Source organism: Lycorma delicatula, chromosome 8 (assembly GCF_047948215.1).
Source record: "Lycorma delicatula isolate Av1 chromosome 8, ASM4794821v1, whole genome shotgun sequence".
NCBI lineage: Eukaryota > Metazoa > Arthropoda > Insecta > Hemiptera > Fulgoridae > Lycorma > Lycorma delicatula.
In genome coordinates, this window is record NC_134462.1 from 112,809,125 (window position 1) to 112,828,913 (window position 19,789).

General features: G+C 30.5%; 1 protein-coding gene across 2 annotated transcripts; it reads left to right on the top strand.

Annotated features, from left to right (window-relative positions):
* Nucleotides 1-212: 212 nt before the first annotated feature.
* Nucleotides 213-14,403, top strand: LOC142329308 (uncharacterized). 2 transcript variants are annotated; one of them, XM_075373782.1, is made up of 3 exons: nt 4,181-5,001; nt 7,675-7,820; nt 12,118-14,403. In XM_075373782.1, the coding sequence occupies exons 1-3, from the start codon at nt 4,917-4,919 to the stop codon at nt 12,211-12,213; spliced, it is 327 nt and encodes a 108-aa protein (XP_075229897.1). In that variant the 5' UTR covers nt 4,181-4,916; the 3' UTR covers nt 12,214-14,403. The 2 variants fall into 2 exon arrangements, 1 of the variants encoding a protein (XP_075229897.1); XR_012757457.1 differs by lacking the exons at nt 4,181-5,001; nt 12,118-14,403 and adding an exon at nt 213-485 and having other exon boundaries at nt 7,675-7,812.
* Nucleotides 14,404-19,789: the final 5,386 nt, after the last annotated feature.

The window sequence follows — 19,789 nt, forward strand, 5'->3', positions numbered from 1 at the left end:
TTTAAGCAATTATTTCATATAATTATAAAAATAAAGGCGAATTAGACTGTTTTACATAAACAGATCTAATACGATAAAAAAAGCCAATACTATGAATTAACAAATCACAAATTTCTATTTATTTTTAAAAAAATGGTAAAAGTTGTCTTAAGTGGTTTATATACCATACCCTCTTCCTTAAAATCAATTATATTATAATTTAACCTCTTTGAAGACACAGTTTTAATTCACATTTGTAATGACACAATGTTTTGTAAAAGTGAGGTTAGTTTTTTCTCGTAGTTTTGTGGTACGTGATTGAATTTACCATCTTATTTGAACTAAAAGGTGTTTATTTTGTGAAAAATATGATCAACTTTTATTAATTTTTTTTAATAGCGTAAACATTTAAGTGATGATATTTTGGATGAGCTAATTAATACAAATTTTGAAATGACGTTAGACTGTGACTATATAATTAGGTTTTCGAAACAACTTCTGTTTTGGTAAGTAAACTTTGAGAGTATTATGACACTGTAATAGTAAAAATGAGGTAACACCTAGTTTTAGTAATGTGAATTTACCAGAAGTTTTCGAAGATAAAAATAATGAGCTCATGTTTGAGAATCAAAGTAGGATTACTATGGTAATATAGAGCAGAACTTATTTTTAAATAATGTAAACCAACAAGTTTGCTTTACAGAATTGTCACTAGAACTCAAGAATGAATTTTATGGGCCACACTTCATATCAGGAAGAATAAATATTGCTGACAGTTTTTTTTTTTTGTTTTCAGTCATTTGACTGGTTTGATGCATCTCTCCAAGATTCCCTATCTAATGCTAGTCGTTTCATTTCGGTATACCCCCTACATCCTACATCCCTAACAATTTGTTTTACAAACTCCAAACGTAGCCTGCCTACACAATTTTTTCCTTCTACCTGACCCTTCAATATTAAAGCGACTATTCCAGGATGCCTTAATATGTGGCCAATAAGTCTGTCTCTTCTTTTAGCTATATTTTTCCAAATGCTTTTCTTCATCTATTTGCCGCAACACCTCTTCATTTGTCACTTTATCCACCCATCTGATTTTTAACATTCTCCTATTTTTTTTTTTTTTGTCTTCAGTCATTTGACTGGTTTGATGCAGCTCTCCAAGATTCCCTATCTAGTGCTAGTCGTTTCATTTCAGTATACCCTCTACATCCTACATCCCCAACAATTTGTTTTACATACTCTAAACGTGGCCTGCCTACACAATTTTTCCCTTCTACCCGTCCTTCCAATATTAAAGCGACTATTCCAGGATGCCTTAGTATGTGGCCTATAAGTCTGTTTCTTCTTTTAACTATATTTTTCCAAATGCTACTTTCTTCATCTATTTGCCGCAATACCTCTTCATTTGTCACTTTATCCACCCATCTGATTTTTAACATTCTCCTATAGCACCACATTTCAAAAGCTTCTAATCTTTTCTTCTCAGATACTCCGATTGTCCAAGTTTCACTTCCATATAAAGCGACACTCCAAACATACACTTTCAAAAATCTTTTCCTGACATTTAAATTCATTTTTGATGTAAACAAATTATATTTCTTACTGAAGGCTCGTTTAGCTTGTGCTATTCGGCACTTTATATCGCTCCTGCTTCGTCCATCTTTAGTAATTTTACTTCCCAAATAACAAAATTCTTCTACCTCCAAAATCTTTTCTCCTCCTATTTTCACATTCAGTGGTCCATCTTTGTTATTTCTACTACATTTCATTACTTTTGTTTTGTTCTTGTTTATTTTCATGCGATAGTTTTTGCGTAGGACTTCATCTATGCCGTTCATTGTTTCTTCTAAATCCTTTTTACTCTCGGCTAGAATTACTATATCATCAGCAAATCGTAGCATCTTTATCTTTTCACCTTGTACTGTTACTCCGAATCTAAATTGTTCTTTAACATCATTAACTGCTAGTTCCATGTAAAGATTAAAAAGTAACGGCGATAGGGAACATCCTTGTCGGACTCCCTTTCTTATTAGGTCTTCTTTCTTATGTTCTTCAATTGTTATTGTTGCTGTTTGGTTCCTGTACATGTTAGCAATTGTTCTTCTATCTCTGTATTTGAACCCTAATTTTTTTAAAATGCTGAACATTTTATTCCAGTCTACGTTATCGAAAGCCTTTTCTAGGTCTATAAACGCCAAGTATGTTGGTTTGTTTTTCTTTAATCTTCCTTCTACTATTAATCTGAGGCCTAAAATTGCTTCCCTTGTCCCTATACTTTTCCTGAAACCAAATTGGTCTTCTCCTAACACTTCTTCCACTCTCCTCTCAATTCTTCTGTATAAAATTCTAGTTAAGATTTTTGATGCATGACTAGTTAAACTAATTGTTCTGTATTCTTCACATTTATCTGCCCCTGCTTTCTTTGGTATCATAACTATAACACTTTTTTTGAAGTCTGATGGAAATTCCCCATTTTCATAAATATTACACACCAGTTTGTATAATCTATCAATCGCTTCCTCACCTGCACTGCGCAGTAATTCTACAGGTATTCCGTCTATTCCAGGAGCCTTTCTGCCATTTAAATCTTTTAATGCTCTCTTAAATTCAGATCTCAGTATTGTTTCTCCCATTTCATCCTCCTCAACTTCCTCGTTTTCCGATTTATGTTTACGTAAAACGTAAACAAAAAAATTTTTATTATTTTTGGCTATAGAATCATGCCTTTATTTACCTTAGTGAAGTTCATCAGCTGAATGGTTGTAGTTTTTACTAGTTCTTGTAATTTACTGTTTGTTAGTTTCACTTTATACTTAATCCATCACAAAAACAAAATTCAAATATTTTAAAATTGTATAACAAGATGTTAAAAATTTCAGTTCAATGATTTCAATTTTCATCATAAATCTCATATTTTATTTATGTTAAAACAGATTTAAACAGAACTGCATCTATTATTTTGCAAATATGTAAATATCTTGATTTATCATGTCATCACTACACCTAAGATGAAATATCTGAAAAGCTAAGGTTCATAACCGTGAGGCTGTGACTACACTTTCAATATAAAAAGATTTTTGTTACAAGCCTTATTCTAAGGATATGCATATATCTCCCATTTCCTCCTCCTCAACTTCCTCTTCTTCCTCTATAACACCATTTTCTAATTCATTTCCTCCGTATAACTCTTCAATATATTCCACCCATCTATCGACTTTACCTTTCGTATTATATATTGGTGTACCATCTTTGTACAATTAAATTACAATTAAATACAACAATTAAATTTAAACAATTAAATTTTAATTTATGTACCCCAAAATTTTCCTTAACTTTCCTGTATGCTCCGTCTATTTTACCAATGTTCATTTCTCTTTCCACTTCTGAACACTTTTCTTTAATCCACTCTTCTTTCGCCAGTTTGCACTTCCTGTTTATAGCATTTCTTAATTGCCGATAATTTCTTTTACTTTCTTCATCACTAGCATTCTTATATTTTCTACGTTCATCCATCAGCTGCAATATATCGTCTGAAACCCAAGGTTTTCTACCAGTTCTCTTTATTCCGCCTAAGTTTGCTTCTGCTGATTTAAGAATTCCTTTTTAACATTCTCCCATTCTTCTTCTACATTTTCTACCTTATCATTTTTACTCAGACGTCTTGCGATGTCCTCCTCAAAAATCTTCTTTACTTCCTTTTCCTCAAGCTTCTCTAAATTCCACCGATTCATCTGACATCTTTTCTTCAGGTTTTTAAACCCCAATCTACATTTCATTATCAGCAAATTATGGCCGCTATCAATGTCTGCTCCAGGGTAAGTTTTGCAGTCAGCAAGTTGATTTCTAAATCTTTGCTTAACCATGATATAATCTATTTGATACCTTGCAGTATCTCCTGGCTTTTTCCAAGTGTATATTCTTCTATTATGATTTTTAAATTGGGTGTTGGCAATTACTAAATTATACTTCGTGCAAAACTCTATAAGTCGGTCCCCTCTTTCATTCCTTTTGCCCAGCCCGTATTCACCCACTATATTTCCTTCCTTGCCTTTTCCAATGCTTGCATTCCAATCTCCAACTATTATTAAATTTTCATCTCCTTTTACTTGTTTAATTGCTTCATCAATCTCTTCGTATACATACTCTACCTCATCATCATCATGGGCGCTTGTAGGCATATAGACGTTAACAATCGTTGTCGGTTTAGGTTTTGATTTTATCCTTATTACAATGATTCTATCGCTATGCGTTTTGAAATACTCTACGCTCTTCCCTATCTTCTTGTTCATTATGAAATCTACTCCTGCCTGCCCATTATTTGAAGCTGAGTTAATTATTCTAAAATCACCTGACCAAAAGTCGCCTTCCTCTTCCCACCGAACCTCACTAATTCCTACTACATCCACATTTATCCTATCCATTTCCCTTTTTAAATTTTCTAGCCTACCAACCTTTTTTAAACTTCTAACATTCCACGCTCCTACTCGTAGAATGTTATTTAATTTAATTTTCTGGTGACCCCTTCCTTAGTAGTCCCCACCCGGAGATCCGAACGGGGGACTAGTTTACCTCCAGAATATTTTACCAAGGAAGGTGCCTCTATCATTGCTATATGAAAATGCAGAGAGCCACATTTTCTTGGAAAAAAAGCAGCTGTAGTTTTCCATTGCTTTCAGCTGCGCAGTACTCAGAGGACTGAGTGATGTTGATGTGGTCGTTTAAGTCATTCTGACTCACGCCCGTAACAATTCAGGAATCATTCCTTAGTCTGGCTCTCAACAGATACCTCTTCGATATGGTTGCACCTTTGGTCCAGCTACTCTGTATCCCTGAGCACTCAAGCCCCCTCACCAACGGCAAGGTCTCATGTTTCATAGAGGAGGGCTTTGACAGTAGGAAATGAAATTGGCAGAAAATTTTTAGAATGTGGATTTTTAATGGGTGAAACATCTATAAACAACATAAAACAATTTACAATTCTAAAGGGTGGAACAAGGAATTTCACACTTGTTTGGCTTCCAGGTTTGTGTGTATTGCTTTAAAATGAAGAATTTGTTATTAAATTTGCTGTATTCATTATGCATTATTTAAAGGGTTAAAATTTCTGAATTGTAGAATCAGTACTTCTTTAATGTAAAGGTTATAGGGGTGAATTCCATTAATTTTCATATGTAAATTAGTTCCTGGTGTCCCCTTTTTTTAGAATTGAGCTAATTCAAAAATTATGGTGATGAATCCAATTCATCCTTGTTTGTTCAATTTTGTAATAAATAACTTTCTAACTTGTTGATTCGTGAATTACAGTATTTCATCCCATTCTACACTCTAGCAGAAAAATAAATAATATTATGCAAATATCACTCTACAGTAATGCCGCTGATGCCAGAGGTGATATCATAGTTCCAAGGGAACTATGCACATATACATTAATGCCATAGGTTCTGAGGGAAGATCTTTTTTTTTATTGTTATAAGTCATAAAATGGAAATTGGATTCCATTCAAAAACAATTTATAAAAATTATTAATATGAATACATGTGTGATAAAAGAGGCAAATGTAATTATTAATTGACATATAAACAGTTTTTTTCTTATACTTCAACTTTGTGTTTTAGATTTTAAGTAAAATTTTTGTAAACAGCTTTATAAATTAGTCAATCTAGTTTTCTGGTTTATTTTAATAACCCGTATTTTTATATGGAACAAGTTGATTTATTTAAAATTTTTCCACTACTTTCATTTTTATTTATTTCTTTTTTTACTTTTAAGAATTATTGAATTAATTTTATACATAAAGATTTTTGAGAAAAGAGAAATCTTTGAATTGTTAAGTTGAAATGACACCTAGTAATGGCAGATTTTTAATATTAATCATATCTCAAAGCATGCCATTTAGTTGCTAAAAATTTGTGATGGGATGAACAACATGCCATTACGAGATATATAAAATTCTTCTATAGAAACAATGACTATATGAAAATTGTGTAGTCTGAATTTTGGTTCATTTTCAATTTGTCAACAGTATCTAGTTTGCCAGCTTACACCATTAGGAAAGAACTTGATCAATTTAAAACAGTGGGCTCAGCACTTGAAAAGGAATAGAAGCTTAAAAAATTTTTGAAACCAGGGAAGCTTTCACTTAAGAGTATAACATTCTGCCAGATGACTTTCCACATTAGTTTGTCTTACCACACTTTTTATAGAATATTTTTTTTTAGGATTTAGATTAAAAGAATTCCCAAATTCTCTACATTCCACTTACTCAAATTGTATTTTCTCTATTTTTATTGTTATTGCAGTTATTACTAATCATTTTAACCCCTCAAAACTAAAAAAAACATTAATTACATCCTACGTAGCTGCATATACATTCAAGCCTTTCTCAGTACCGAATGAATAAATTTTAATTTTTTTTTTATTTTGTAAAGGATACTTGTTACTGTATAGTTAGTAACTTAAGTGAAAGATTTTTTAAACAAAAAGTTACATTGAGTAAATAGATAATTTGAAGATTTTTTTTGTCATTACTGCTTAGTTTTTCTTTTTGTACCATAACATTACTTTAGAGCTAATATTAAGCGATGATGATAGTATATTATATAGACTGATGTAATGGTGATTTTCACAAGTATTTTCTTGTGAAAATTCAAGAAAATTAATGGAACAAGTTAAAGAAAAAATAATCCTTATTTCTGCGTTTCACAAAATTACCTCATATTCTGTAACAGTCTCTTTACATTGTTTCTCTGCATTTGTTTTCTTATTTTTACAAAGACAGAGTAAAAAACAAATATATATTCCCTCATTCCAAAGAGTTTTAGCATCAGCACTCTACTTCATCCCACTACGTTCCTTAATATCTCATAAAAAAATAGATCCATTTAATAAGATTCAGCTGAACAAATGTACATCTCACAATAAACAAAACTTAATCAATTTCATTATAACAAGATATCATGTTAGCAATCTTAACAGTTATGGTTACAATTAGGTGTGGTTTTTTTGTTGTTTATTTCAGGGTATAATAATGTACCTTTAATGTAGGTTATAGTATACAAGTTGTTTATACCAAGGTATACCTGAAACTGACTCTATAAGGGTAAATTAACTGAAGATCGATCTAGTATTTATAAGTCAAAAAAACTTATACATTTAACATAAACAATTCTTAAAGTCTCTTCTTAATTAACACAGAAGGTGAATTAACATTCACAATTATAATCGGGTTACAACAAAATTATTCTACTGCCCAATATTATATCATAGAAAAATTTAGTTCTCTTCAGCTATCTTTTAAATATATATATATTTTCTTATTTATGTATAAATATTATTTCATGTTTAAACAAATGATTTTTTTTTTATCAATAAAAATATAATAATAAATGTATCCTGTTTTTGTAGGATAAAAAACTTGTTTTATTAACAAACTTTGGGTCCTCTGTAGTAAAGTTATGAAAGTTTAAAGGAAAGTTAAATCTGAAAAGGAACAAAATCTTCTGTCAAGAGGATTCCTGAGAGTTAAGCAGTAAAGTTTAGTTAGGAATAAGACTATACTGCAGTAGGCATTAAAATAAAATTCATGTTTAGAATGTCAATTCTAACTTAGATCTTTAGAACTTTCCAGTTCAAATTAGTATGAGTGTTTTTTCTCTTCAGTAAACATATTTTCATTTTTCTTTTTTTCATTTTTAGATGATATTAAGTTTATAATAAATGGAGAAGAGAAGTCTATTATATCATCAAATGGCAACAAAAAGCTAAGTTCTGCAGTTGAATTAAATGACTTATGTGACAAGCTTTGGGACTCTGAATCAAAAATTGCACCATTTGATCAAGCTGTAAGATATAATTATTAATGTTGTATAATCAGTCAAGCTCTTAATTAGTATTAGCAAATAATTTATCTCAAAAGTGGTTGAATGGATTTTACTAAAGAACAAATTTTTAGATCTGTAGATTTCATGCTTTTACATTGCAAAATTTATTAAGTCTAATCTGATTGATTAGAAAACAAGCGGTTCTTTTACTTTTTGGAACCAAGCTGCTTGAAGTAACATGCTGATTATTACTGTTTTATCTAGTTACATTGCATAGTTACTCTGTAGTAAGTATAACAATATATTTCCATTTATTTATGATTAACAAAAAACTTATTTTGAAGCAAAACTTCATTAACTCAAGAAGTCCAAGGATACAAGAGACTTAAGTATACCTATGAAGTACCTAAAAATAAAACTTAAGGATCTAAGGATCTAAGTAAAGAATCCTATTCTATCCTTCCTTTATCCACTGTATCCATATATTTTATATTCACCCTATGTTCCTTTTTAAGTTTACTCCTTCTACGTACATACTATCATACTTTCAAATTTGGAACCCAAAATTTAATGTTTACAAGTTACATTAATTTTTTTTACGACTTGTTTATCTATTAATACTTATCCCTATATATTATCCAGAGTGATTCAGGCGTAAAGGTAAATAATTTGGAAATTGATTTTAGAGCTTGAAATAAGGAAAAAGGTTCATACAAACTTATGTTCCAGAACACTTTATCAAGTTAAGGCTAGAGAAGAATTTTGCTTGAATTTCAGATCCCTCACTGAAATGAGGTCATACTGAAATTTGCAAATTTGGATAAGGGAATACTGAAATTTGGGTAAGGGATAAACTTGATGGTGTCTTACGTTTTTGACCTGAAAAACCAAATCAAATGATGTATCTTCCGTAGTTTTCATTATATTTAACATCAAACAGAAAAATTCTGTGACAAAAAAAACAATTTCTTTAGGTTTGAAGTACAATAACTTTATTAAATAACTGATGAATGCATAATTTCAAACAAAATAAATTCATTCATGGCTAATGTGCTATTTATGAATTGTGAACACAACACGGAATTCTAAGAATTTCATATACTTATTTATAGTCTACTCTAATCATGCGACACCAAAATCATGGGTAGACACAACAAACCTTCATGAGGGATTGAAAACACCAGTATCCAAGGGCTCACTATTAATAATTGTTCATGCTGCCTTTGGTGTTCTTTATCACAGTAAAAGAACACTTAACAAATTAACTGTTCTTCTTAACTGTTCTTTTTGTTGGATGTTTTCATAATTCTTCTGCAGTCAAGCCATCATTTGCTACTTATTTAATTGCCTGATGATTTTGTTTATTTTTATTTGATTAGGTGGTATGGATTTTTCATTTCATGTTGCTGGATTTTGGAATTCAAATCTTACCTCAGGTTCTTGATAGTTTAATAATCTTTCATAGTACTTACTATAATTTTGCAGTTTCTTTGTTGTTAAGGCCTAATTTTCCATTTTTATCCTAAAGCATAGGCTGGTTGATTGGTATTTGGTAGGTTTTAAAATTTTGTTAAGTGTGGTAAATTTTAAACCTTATTTATTTATTTCAAATAAACAGGCTTGAAACCCACGAATACTACATCTTAAAAAAAAACATTAATAGGTAAAATTATTATTCATAAGTTAGAATAGCTCTTGATAAGGTGTTAAGTTTACTTAATCTAGTATTATAAATGTCTACCTTAAGTTACTTTACATAGTAAAGATAGCCTAGTGATGGGTGATCTCCTTTGAGATTCATCAATAAAGATATAAAAATATTGAAAATTATGCCTAAGCATTCTGGTTGATTTATGAATGTCAAAAGGTTGCAATAGATTAGATAGGCAAAATAATTACTGAAAATTTTTTACACAGATATTAAATTTGCCCTCATCAGAGATGATTCAGTACTTTGCATTTTAAACAAATCTGAAATATGAATAAAATGATGACTAGAAAAGTGCATAGCATCACGGATTTTGTAGGCAGCATATCTAAGAAAGATTCTATGTGGTATTTCTAATTTTAATTGCAAGTCAGTAAAACTTTGCCAGACAACAGAGCCATAATTTAGTACTGGATTCATAAAAGTATAAGCTAAAGTTCTGAAGAGTTATTTCTAAAATTTGTAGATTGTAATAAAATTTTCAATTTTTAGTGTCTTAGATACAGTATAACCAATCTATTCACTGAAGGATAACTTGCTATCAAAATATATATCTAAGTTTTTAATTGAAGATACCTTTGTATTGCATTATCTTTCATTAAATAATTATATTATCATTTACAAACCTTCCAAATTGAATATGAAAAAAAAAATTTTTTTAGGTTACAAGAAATACCATTTAAGTCCATCATTTTTACACAGAGCTCAAGTCAGTTTGAAGTAACTGAATATCAACTACATTTTAATAGGCTTAAACAGTTACATATCAACTGCAAATTTGGAAAATTGGAGATCACAAATGCTTGCCTACCTTGTCTTTCTCCAGATCTAACTTAAAAAGGCTTAGAGATAAAATCATCAATATTAATGTAGGTAATTCTGTTTGTACAAAATGAATGTATCAAAGATAACAATTTATTGTTATATCCACACCTAGCAAGTGTGCAATTAGTAATTTATTATTAACTACGTCAGTGTGTTGTAATTTGATACAACCTGCCCAGTTATGTAGTGATTCAACTTGTCATCGCAAAATCAGCTAATTTTTGATGTTGAGACTTCTAAGGTTCTAGTACTTGTAAATGCAGTTACTTCATATAGATTTGAATACTAGACACTTTGGATACTGGTGTTATTTGGTAGTAGGGTTTCAGTTAACCACATGTCTCAGGAGTGGTCGACCTGCATATGTTCAGGATTACATGTTTACTGGTACATTTACATTTTCTGCTACAGAGCTGGCAAGCTACTAGCAGTGCATTGGCTTATGCACCCACGCATCAAGATTTGGTAGTAAGCTGGAAAAACTTGTTGAAATAATAATAACTACATCAAACATTGAAAGTTAGTATAATTTGCATCAAGATAATCCATCATTTAGTGCATGAATAGTATCATCCATATATACACATGAGTTCATTTGCGTAGATTTACCTTCCAAAAAAACCATGCTCAGAACTATAAATTTCTTTAGGTAAGGTGTAATTTTCATAAAACCTAATTTATGTTAAAAACTTGCATTTGCTGATAGTACAATAATTATTGGTATCTGAATGTCACCACTAGGAAAAACACCATTATTTAAGTAACAATTGAAGAACTTAGTTAAAAATCGTTAGAATTAATAAGTTTACTAGAGAAACATGTTTCTGTAGTAATTATTATCACAGTTAAAGTTCAATGAGCTTCAAAAACAATATAGATTGAATTATTAAGAATTATTTAAGAGTGAATTGTATGTAATACTCGTATTCGTGAAGATTTATTATTAAATTATACTGTTAAAATTTAAGGAATCTTTATCTAATGATCCCAAAGATTTTTTTTAAACTTGCTAATAAAAATGACAAAAGTAGTAGATCTTATCCATCTTGTATTGATAAGATTATTATTTATACCAAAATTATTAATGCATAGCTGTAATTCCTCAGCAAAAATTTCTGTGTCATGATCAATATTAAATCATATTTTTAATACCTTGGATGGCATTTTTCATGCACTACAATATTCAGTTTCTATCTTTCATGCATAAGCTTCAAGAGTATGTGTTGATATAAAAAAAAATAAATAAAAATGAATAATTGTAATAAATAACTATTATTTAGAATCATATTCTTATTTAGTAAATGTTGAATCTTACAAAATTTATATTTTTATAATCTAATATGAATTTATTAGATATAAGATTAGAATTCAAAATCTTAGGTAACGTTATCCAAAGATAAATAATATTTATCACAGTATTAAATAATTTTGTCGTAAACAATATTAACATTAATGTCAGTAAGGTTCTAAAAAACCAAAGAAAATTATCGCAACAGTTTAACAAATTATTTGATTGTAAAAGATGACAGTTTATAGAAAAATCTCTAAGGTGAGTAGCAGGATTTTTAAATTTGGATGATAACACTTAGCAAAAAAAAATGTTCATGGTTTTACCATACAAAAAATGGCACATTAAAGCTACCTAATAATAATAATTTAACCATGACTGCACTGTTAATGTATGTGGTAAGTGAATTGGAAATAAAATTTATCTTTCTAATATAAGTTACACAAAAAATAATAAACATATTTATGTTATAGCATTCATTTTTTGTTTTGTTACAGCAAGTAGGTTTAGTACGACTGAAGGAGGAACCGCTTGATCAGAATGTGAGGCTAGACGATTTACTTTGGCTGAATTTGATACCATGTGGCATCTGAAGGCCGTGTGTTCAGATGCCACAGGTGGAACACCCACAGAATCAGAGCTGTAATTACCGGATGAACACTTTTGGGTGTTCATCCGGTAATTCTACTAGGTTTTTCCTAGTAGAATACATGTTGAAAAAAGAAGAACAATGGAGGCAGGTTGAGGAATTTGCTACAGAAGTGCTCTGATCCAAGGACCAAGAGGAACATCAACTGGGTATTTAGCATAGGGTTGGATGTATGGCCCCAGTGATGAGTGCTAACATGCCTAGGTGTGTCATTACCGATGATCCACTGGGAATTTCAGGGAACTATATAGGTCAATAAATGAGAAAAGACACAATGATGTGTTTGGCAGATATGTCTGGGCATGGTGTCAAGATGGGCACTCTTGTGCCAATCTTGACACCAAAGAGCTGACCTACCATGCTGGACATACAGCTAGTAAGTGGGGAGGCTCATTTGAGTAATCGGACACTCGTCTGGATGGTGTTACACCTACCAGTTGGACCGATCCAGAGGAGTAGAGAAAAAAAAGTATATTATCCATAAGGAAACCTTTATGGGTAATAAGGATAAAATCAAACCCTAAACCGACAACGATTGTTAACGTCTATATGCCTACAAGCACCCATGATGATGATCAGGTAGAGTGTGTATACGAAGAGATTGATGAAGCAATTAAACACGTAAAAGGAGATGAAAATTTAATAATAGTTGGAGATTGGAATGCAAGCATTGGAAAAGGCAAGGAAGGAAATATAGTGGGTGAATACGGGCTGGGCAAAAGGAATGAAAGAGGGGACCGACTTATAGAGTTTTGCACGAAGTATAATTTAGTAATTGCAAACACCCAATTTAAAAATCATAATAGAAGAAAACTTGGAAAAAGGTAGGCGATACTGCAAGTTATCAGATAGATTATATCATGGTTAAGCAAAGATTTAGAAATCTTAAATACATATCTTAAATCTTAAATACAATCTTAAATACAATTTAAAAATACATAAGAATCAGTTATCAAAAACAAAAAAACACAACCATCACAGGCTTGTGTTATTAAATTATAGGTGGTATAAAAAGAGTCAAATGGTTATTGTTGTTAAAATGTACATACATTATGAATGATGTACCATAATGTGTAAATATGCATGTAATATATTTGTTATTAATTAAATAAATTTACTTTAAATAAATAATAAAGAAAACAGTAAACATTCCTTATTTTCCTTAATAGGACTGGCATGGGGTGCTTATTATTCTTGGGAACAGCTATGTCTCTTTTGAGAGTGACTTTGTTCTGTATCAGGGTGCCTACAACTGTTACTGTTATGACATTTAATGCAATCGTACTAAATTAATCTTTGTGCATAATAATTCTGGTTCACAAACATGATATAAATTTAATTTATTCTTTTTGGCATTCCCCTGCATAAATACAAAACATTATTAATAAACTCAAGCATTCTTTTTTCCTTTAACTTTTGACTGACCAGAATCCGACCATAAAACTGTACTAATAAAGTAGAAAATTAAAAAAAACTAGGAATGCTAGAAATTATACAAAAATTAATCAAAATAAATTTGGCAAATAGTAACTATAAACGAAAAGGTACATAACATGCTATAGTAATTATAAAAAGTAAACAGTAAAATAAAATAAAGATTTCAGCAGGTATAAACCTAGAACCTAGATAATCATTTGACAGATTTGCAGAAAAAAACCAATAAAATTTTTAACAATTAAAATATATTAACTGCATGTACAAACATCAATAACATGTGTGACAACATTATCTTGCCTTGCATATTGCTATTAGTTGACTCAAGTAAGACCTTAAGATACTTGTTTAAAAGTATGTCAAATTCTGTACCTTTTAGCATCTATTTTAGTTGTACAAGTAACACCCTTGTGAATATAGTGAATACTCCCTTGAATACTTATTAATACTAGCATGTTTCTTTTCCTATAATCATCAATTTCAACTGCACTATTGAGAACTGACAAAAAATGTTTTCTTATAAGCGGCTTAACAAAACTTTTTAATTCTACATAAGCTTTATAAGATTTAAAAAAACTCTTATTAAAATTAATTTACCAAACAAGAAAATAATTTCAGTGTCATGATAAATAATATTTTATACTATATAACAGTGTATGTTGTTAGCAAATTCTTTGACATGATGACTGATTACAGCCTTTCCTTAAACGGCCATGTACATTATACACTCATTTACAAAAGAACCAATATCAAAAATGTTTATTATAAGACTACTGTTGCATATTGTACTCATTACTTTTTTATAGAACATCTAATGAAGATTAGGAAATGTTCTTAGTCTACAGAAGAAAGCCATTAGATGCTTGGTTATTAATTATTTAATCATAAAGCAATAATCAAACTTAAGGCAGACAAATTTTAAAAGAACACTCATGAGACAAGAAGTTGGACATGTAGGTTTATGAAAATTGAATTTTTATTTACTGCAACTTACCAGAAGTATACTTTCCCAAGGTAACCAACGAATAGCTGCAGGAGGTCTACCACCAATTTCACTATAATCTTTACTATATACAGGATTGCACATGGCAATATCAGCTACTTTAATAATGTACCCCACACCAACTAAACAATTTCTGTAAGAGAAAAATTAATACATTAAATAAAAAAAGAAATCATTATATAGAATTCTAAATTATTCATTTGTTACCAGTCAACAAGAACTGTTCTACCATAGTCAATACTACTGATCAACAATGATTTTGATAAATCAGACTGAATAACTGATTCTTAAAGTATTTTTCATGCTGATTTTAAATGTGAAATCAGAATTCTTCTATCAGGCTTAGTTTTTTTGTAACTACCATTCTTATTTTCAGGTAGTATCGTGCATGAACTCCATAAGCATAGCATTTTGTAAACATATTTTATTATATTATTTATAAACTAAGTACCTTTTGTTTATTTATTACAGTCCCGTAATTTCTGTTACATTTATTAGTTAGACATTAGTCATCATGTTTATTATTTACACACTAATTAAAATGAACAAGAATGTGAATCATTCGTCCTATTTTCATCTTACTATAAACATATCATCCACTCATTAGTTATTTCAATCATTATTATATTTACTTATACACTGTCGTGCAGACTGGTTCTGGACTTGGAGATTGGACTGTCGTCCAGACTCTGGTTCAGTACCACCAGAAATATGAAACTTAAATGAAGATGAAAATGTTGAATCTTGTGCTGACTTATCAGTCGATGAAGAAAGAGATCCAAACTCTGATATACTGAACCCCATTTAATTAATCAGAATTAAATGATCTGGTTCATGATAACTTTATCAAAGAATCAAACAGAAATACTGGCATCAAGACTGAAAGGATGGCATCTTTTACAACCAAACACTAAAATAAGTGCTTTCTGTGACAGACGGTCAGAATTTGAACATTTCTTCTCTCAGTATAAAAACTTAGTATACTGTAATTATGTGGACTCTATACTGGAAGCTTTGGGACAAATGCACCATCCTGACGAATGGAACTTTTTATTGAGTTGTCACAGCTTAGTTTTTTGAAAGCAGTTTTACTTCACACTGGAAATAAATACTCATCATTGGCATACACTGTTCACATGAAGGAGTCTTATGAAAATACGAAACTTGTATTGAGCAGGATTCAGTCTGAGAAATATTTATGGCATATTTGTGGAGATCTGAAAGTAATAGCAGATACACTAAGTTCTGTTGCTTTGTGTGCTAGTGGGACAGGATAAATCATTACATAAAAGAGCAGTGAACAAAGAGAGAGGTACTGATTATAGTTGAGAATAATGTTGTTAGTCAACATAGTTGTTAGTAATTAGTGATGAACATGGAGAATGCTTTCTCTAGGAGATATCTACAATGGAAATACGATACCAGGAAAAATGGAACCCAAAAATGTTAGCTACTATTAGAATCTAAAGAAGGATTTACCTACAGCAAATTACAGCAGAAAATCCAAAAGTAATAGATTCTGGATAACTTGGTCATTTGTTAAATGAGGAAATGGTTTGTCTTTGGCATAACTTAAAATTTCCCAAACAGTTACACCAAACGCCCATACGCCACTGCCACAAGTATAACGATCCTAAAAAATCAAAATTGTAATTTTCAAAACTGATTATTTTATTTAGATTTTTTTTAATATAAATTCTAATACTAATTTATAAAAATAAATAAAATTTAGGGGTAATTATTTCATGAAGAGATTTTTTTCATAATTTTCATTAAAAATAGTCATCAGGTGAATTTTTATAAGAATGCATTTTTCCCCACTACAATACTTTTATATTATTGTATGTTAAAAACATTAGCTTGTGAGTCTTCATACAATATTTACTATTTAAATATTTTAACATTTTACATTTTCTAATTCACATTTCCTAAGTCCATTTGATGAAATTCCCTTCATATATTTTAATCACTTTTTTTAAGTCTTAACAGAACCATTATTATATACTGCTACATACTTCCAGAAGATAAAATATAAAATACAATGTTTTCTACAGAAAAGGGTACATTAATGTGAAATAGAAGTTTCACTTGTAGGCTGAAGATCACTGGCATTTCAGTGATTTTCTGCTATGCAACAGTTTTAGTAAAACAAATTTCATACCATTCAGTTACTATAATGACAATTTACCAAACTTTGATAAAATAGAAGCTCAGATAATAAATAATGATCAAGTAACAAAGATTGATGTTAAGAGAACAAATTGATTAAAATTTCTTGGTTTAGAGATTGATAGCACCTTAAATCGAGAGTGCATCTAAATAGTATAGCTAATGAACTGAAATGTACTGTTTACTTAATGAAAAGACTTAAACAAGTATTACAAACTCAGCATTTATTCATAGTCTACCATTATCTATTCCATTCAGTGATAAGCTGTGTTATCATAGCATGGGGTGGAGCTTATACCAACGTACTCAACTCATTCAACTTTGTAAAACAGCTCATTTGTAAAAATCCATAATTTACTATTATTATTTATTACATTTAGAGGAGGAAATAAAATCAGGCAAAAAATTATTAGCTTGCATTATGGTGTGCAAATGTACTGGCGGGTTAATTGCCTGCAATAACTTGATTGTTTGTTAATGGATTTTTACAAATGAGGAGTCACTTTGTTCAAAATAAAATGCTTAATAAATTTTGTAATCAGTAAAAAATTGACCAAACAAATAATTACAAAAATATTGAACATTAAAAAATTAAGATGGTCGCTATTTTGACATTTTTGAGGACATTTTCAAATTTTTTATTTTGTAGAATAAGACTCTAGTCTTGATTTGCCACATTTAATTAAAGTAGGTTTACCCTTTCCCAAGAAATAATTTTTTTGTTGAAAATCACAAAATGGCGTCCAGAAGGAAAACAAAGCAAAATAGGACTTATATCGATATGAACTTTTTTGCTCATTTTGGTGTCCTGAATTAGTTACTGAAATTCAGCGAATACGTCCTGGAATACTCTGCATATATTTTAAAAAACTGGTTGTTACAAATAAGACAAAACTGCAAAAATTTGGGTTGTGAAATGGTTTTTACCTTTTGATAATTGATTCGTATGTATGTTTTAGCGCTGAATCCAAAAACCTTCATTTTTTCCATCACATCAGGATTTTTTGTAAATCGCAAATTTCAAAATTTGTGAAAATTTGCAATTTTGAAAAATTGCAAAAATATGATATTATAAAATGGACATAAAACTTATTTTTTATAATAAATTAATGTAATCATTTTTTTGGCTTATACTATGCATTCTTATAGCTAAACAGTTGAGTAGTCTGAAGAGGGGGGCAATGGGGGTTTGGGTTGAAGATGACGAGATGATGGGAGAGCTTGGCTGAAAAAACTTGTTGTGACAAAACTTAACAACATTTAACAAGTTTATTGGAAGCTATCCAAGCCACTCATGCACCATGAAACTACTATCAATGCTGTTTCAACCACTGGTGTGCATAAACAGAGTTTTTTCTATGCTCCATGATCAAACGGGTTTTTGTTGGTGAAAAATATATTTTCAGGCCATAAAGCAAACTTTCTGTTTTCAAAATGCCTTCAAGAGGTTGCTAAAATTCTGCGGGTTCTTTTTGTTACATTTATGGTGAGTTATTGGTGAAAAGGCAAATAAGTTTCATTTGACAAGTGTACCTCATGTATTTTGGAGTGAAATTAAGAAGTCAAGATAAAACTTGGGCACTCCACCATGTCTGCTACATATGTGTTGATAGACTTAGACAGTGGTCAAAGGCTGAACAAGAAGCATTCAGATTTGGAGATTGAATGGTGTGGCAAGAGCCACGAAATCACACCAATAATTGTTACTTTTGTTTGGCTGCTGTTCATGGTTTCAATTTAAAGAATAAAAAAAGAATCAATTATCCAAATATGTCATTCGCTTTACGCTCAGTACCTCACAGTCCAGATGTACTAGTGCCAATTCCACCAGAAAATTTATCTGAAATAGATGATTCCACAAGTGATTTAAATGAAGATAACATTGAGGAGTACAGACCCAGAGATAGCTGTGCACCAGAGCATTACTCACAGTCTTAACTAAACACCTTTGGTTCGAGACTTACATCTGAACAAAGAAAATTCAGAACTGCTTGGTTTGAGGCTTAAAGAGAAGAACCTGCTAACAGTTCGAACCTCATTTTCCTAGTTCTGGTACAGAGAAAAGGATTTTCTTCTATATTTTCAGAAGAAGGAGAATTAGTCTGTTGCACTGATATACATAGACTTTTGACTCAATTTAACATTCTGTACAAAAGTACCGATTGGAGACTGTCTATAAATTCATTCAAAAGAAGCCTCAAAGTTGTCCTTCTTGTCAATGGGAGTATGTGTCCATCAATACCTGTTGGACATTCTGTCCAGTTAAAAGAGGGTTACAATAATTTGGAATTTGTTCTCGATAAAATTAAATACGTCTTAAGTGTATATTGTGCGGCGATCTCAAAATAATATCAATGCTCCTAGAACAGCAAGGAGGATACACAAAGTTTCCTTGTTATTTTTTTGTGAATGGGATAGCAGGAACAGAAAAAATCATTGGATAAGGAAAGATTGGTCAAAAAAAGTTTCATTAAAACCCAGAACCAAAAATGTGCCTTGAAAAGCTCTCATGTATCTGAATAAAGCTCTCCTTCCATCTCTGTATATTAAGTTAGGCTTGAAGCAATTTGTCAAAGCCATACCAAAAGAATGTAAATATTTTAAATACATCTGTGATAAATTTCCAGTCTTATCAACCGCCAAACAAAAAGAGGGTGTCTTTATGGTCCTGACATTAGAAAACTTCTCAAAGATGGTAATTTTGAGAAACAAATGAAGTTGAGAAAAAGAAGTCTGGGGGGGCCTTTAAAGATGTAGAAACCAAGTTTCTGAACAATAAGAAGGATCAAAATTTCAAATCAATCGTTGAAAACATATTGTTGAAGTACAAAATGTTTTCTTATAAGCGGCTTAACAAAACTTTTTAATTCTACATAAGCTTTATAAGATTTAAAAAACTCTTATTAAAATTAAT

Excerpts from the sequence above, each read along its gene's own strand:
- LOC142329308 (XM_075373782.1), top strand. The coding sequence starts at position 4,917 with ATGGGTGAAACATCTATAAACAACATAAAACAATTTACAATTCTAAAG. Across the intron at positions 5,002-7,674 it reads CACACTTGTTTGGCTTCCAG|ATGATATTAAGTTTATAATA; the intron begins GTTTGTGTGTAT and ends TTTCATTTTTAG. Across the intron at positions 7,821-12,117 it reads TTGCACCATTTGATCAAGCT|CAAGTAGGTTTAGTACGACT; the intron begins GTAAGATATAAT and ends GTTTTGTTACAG.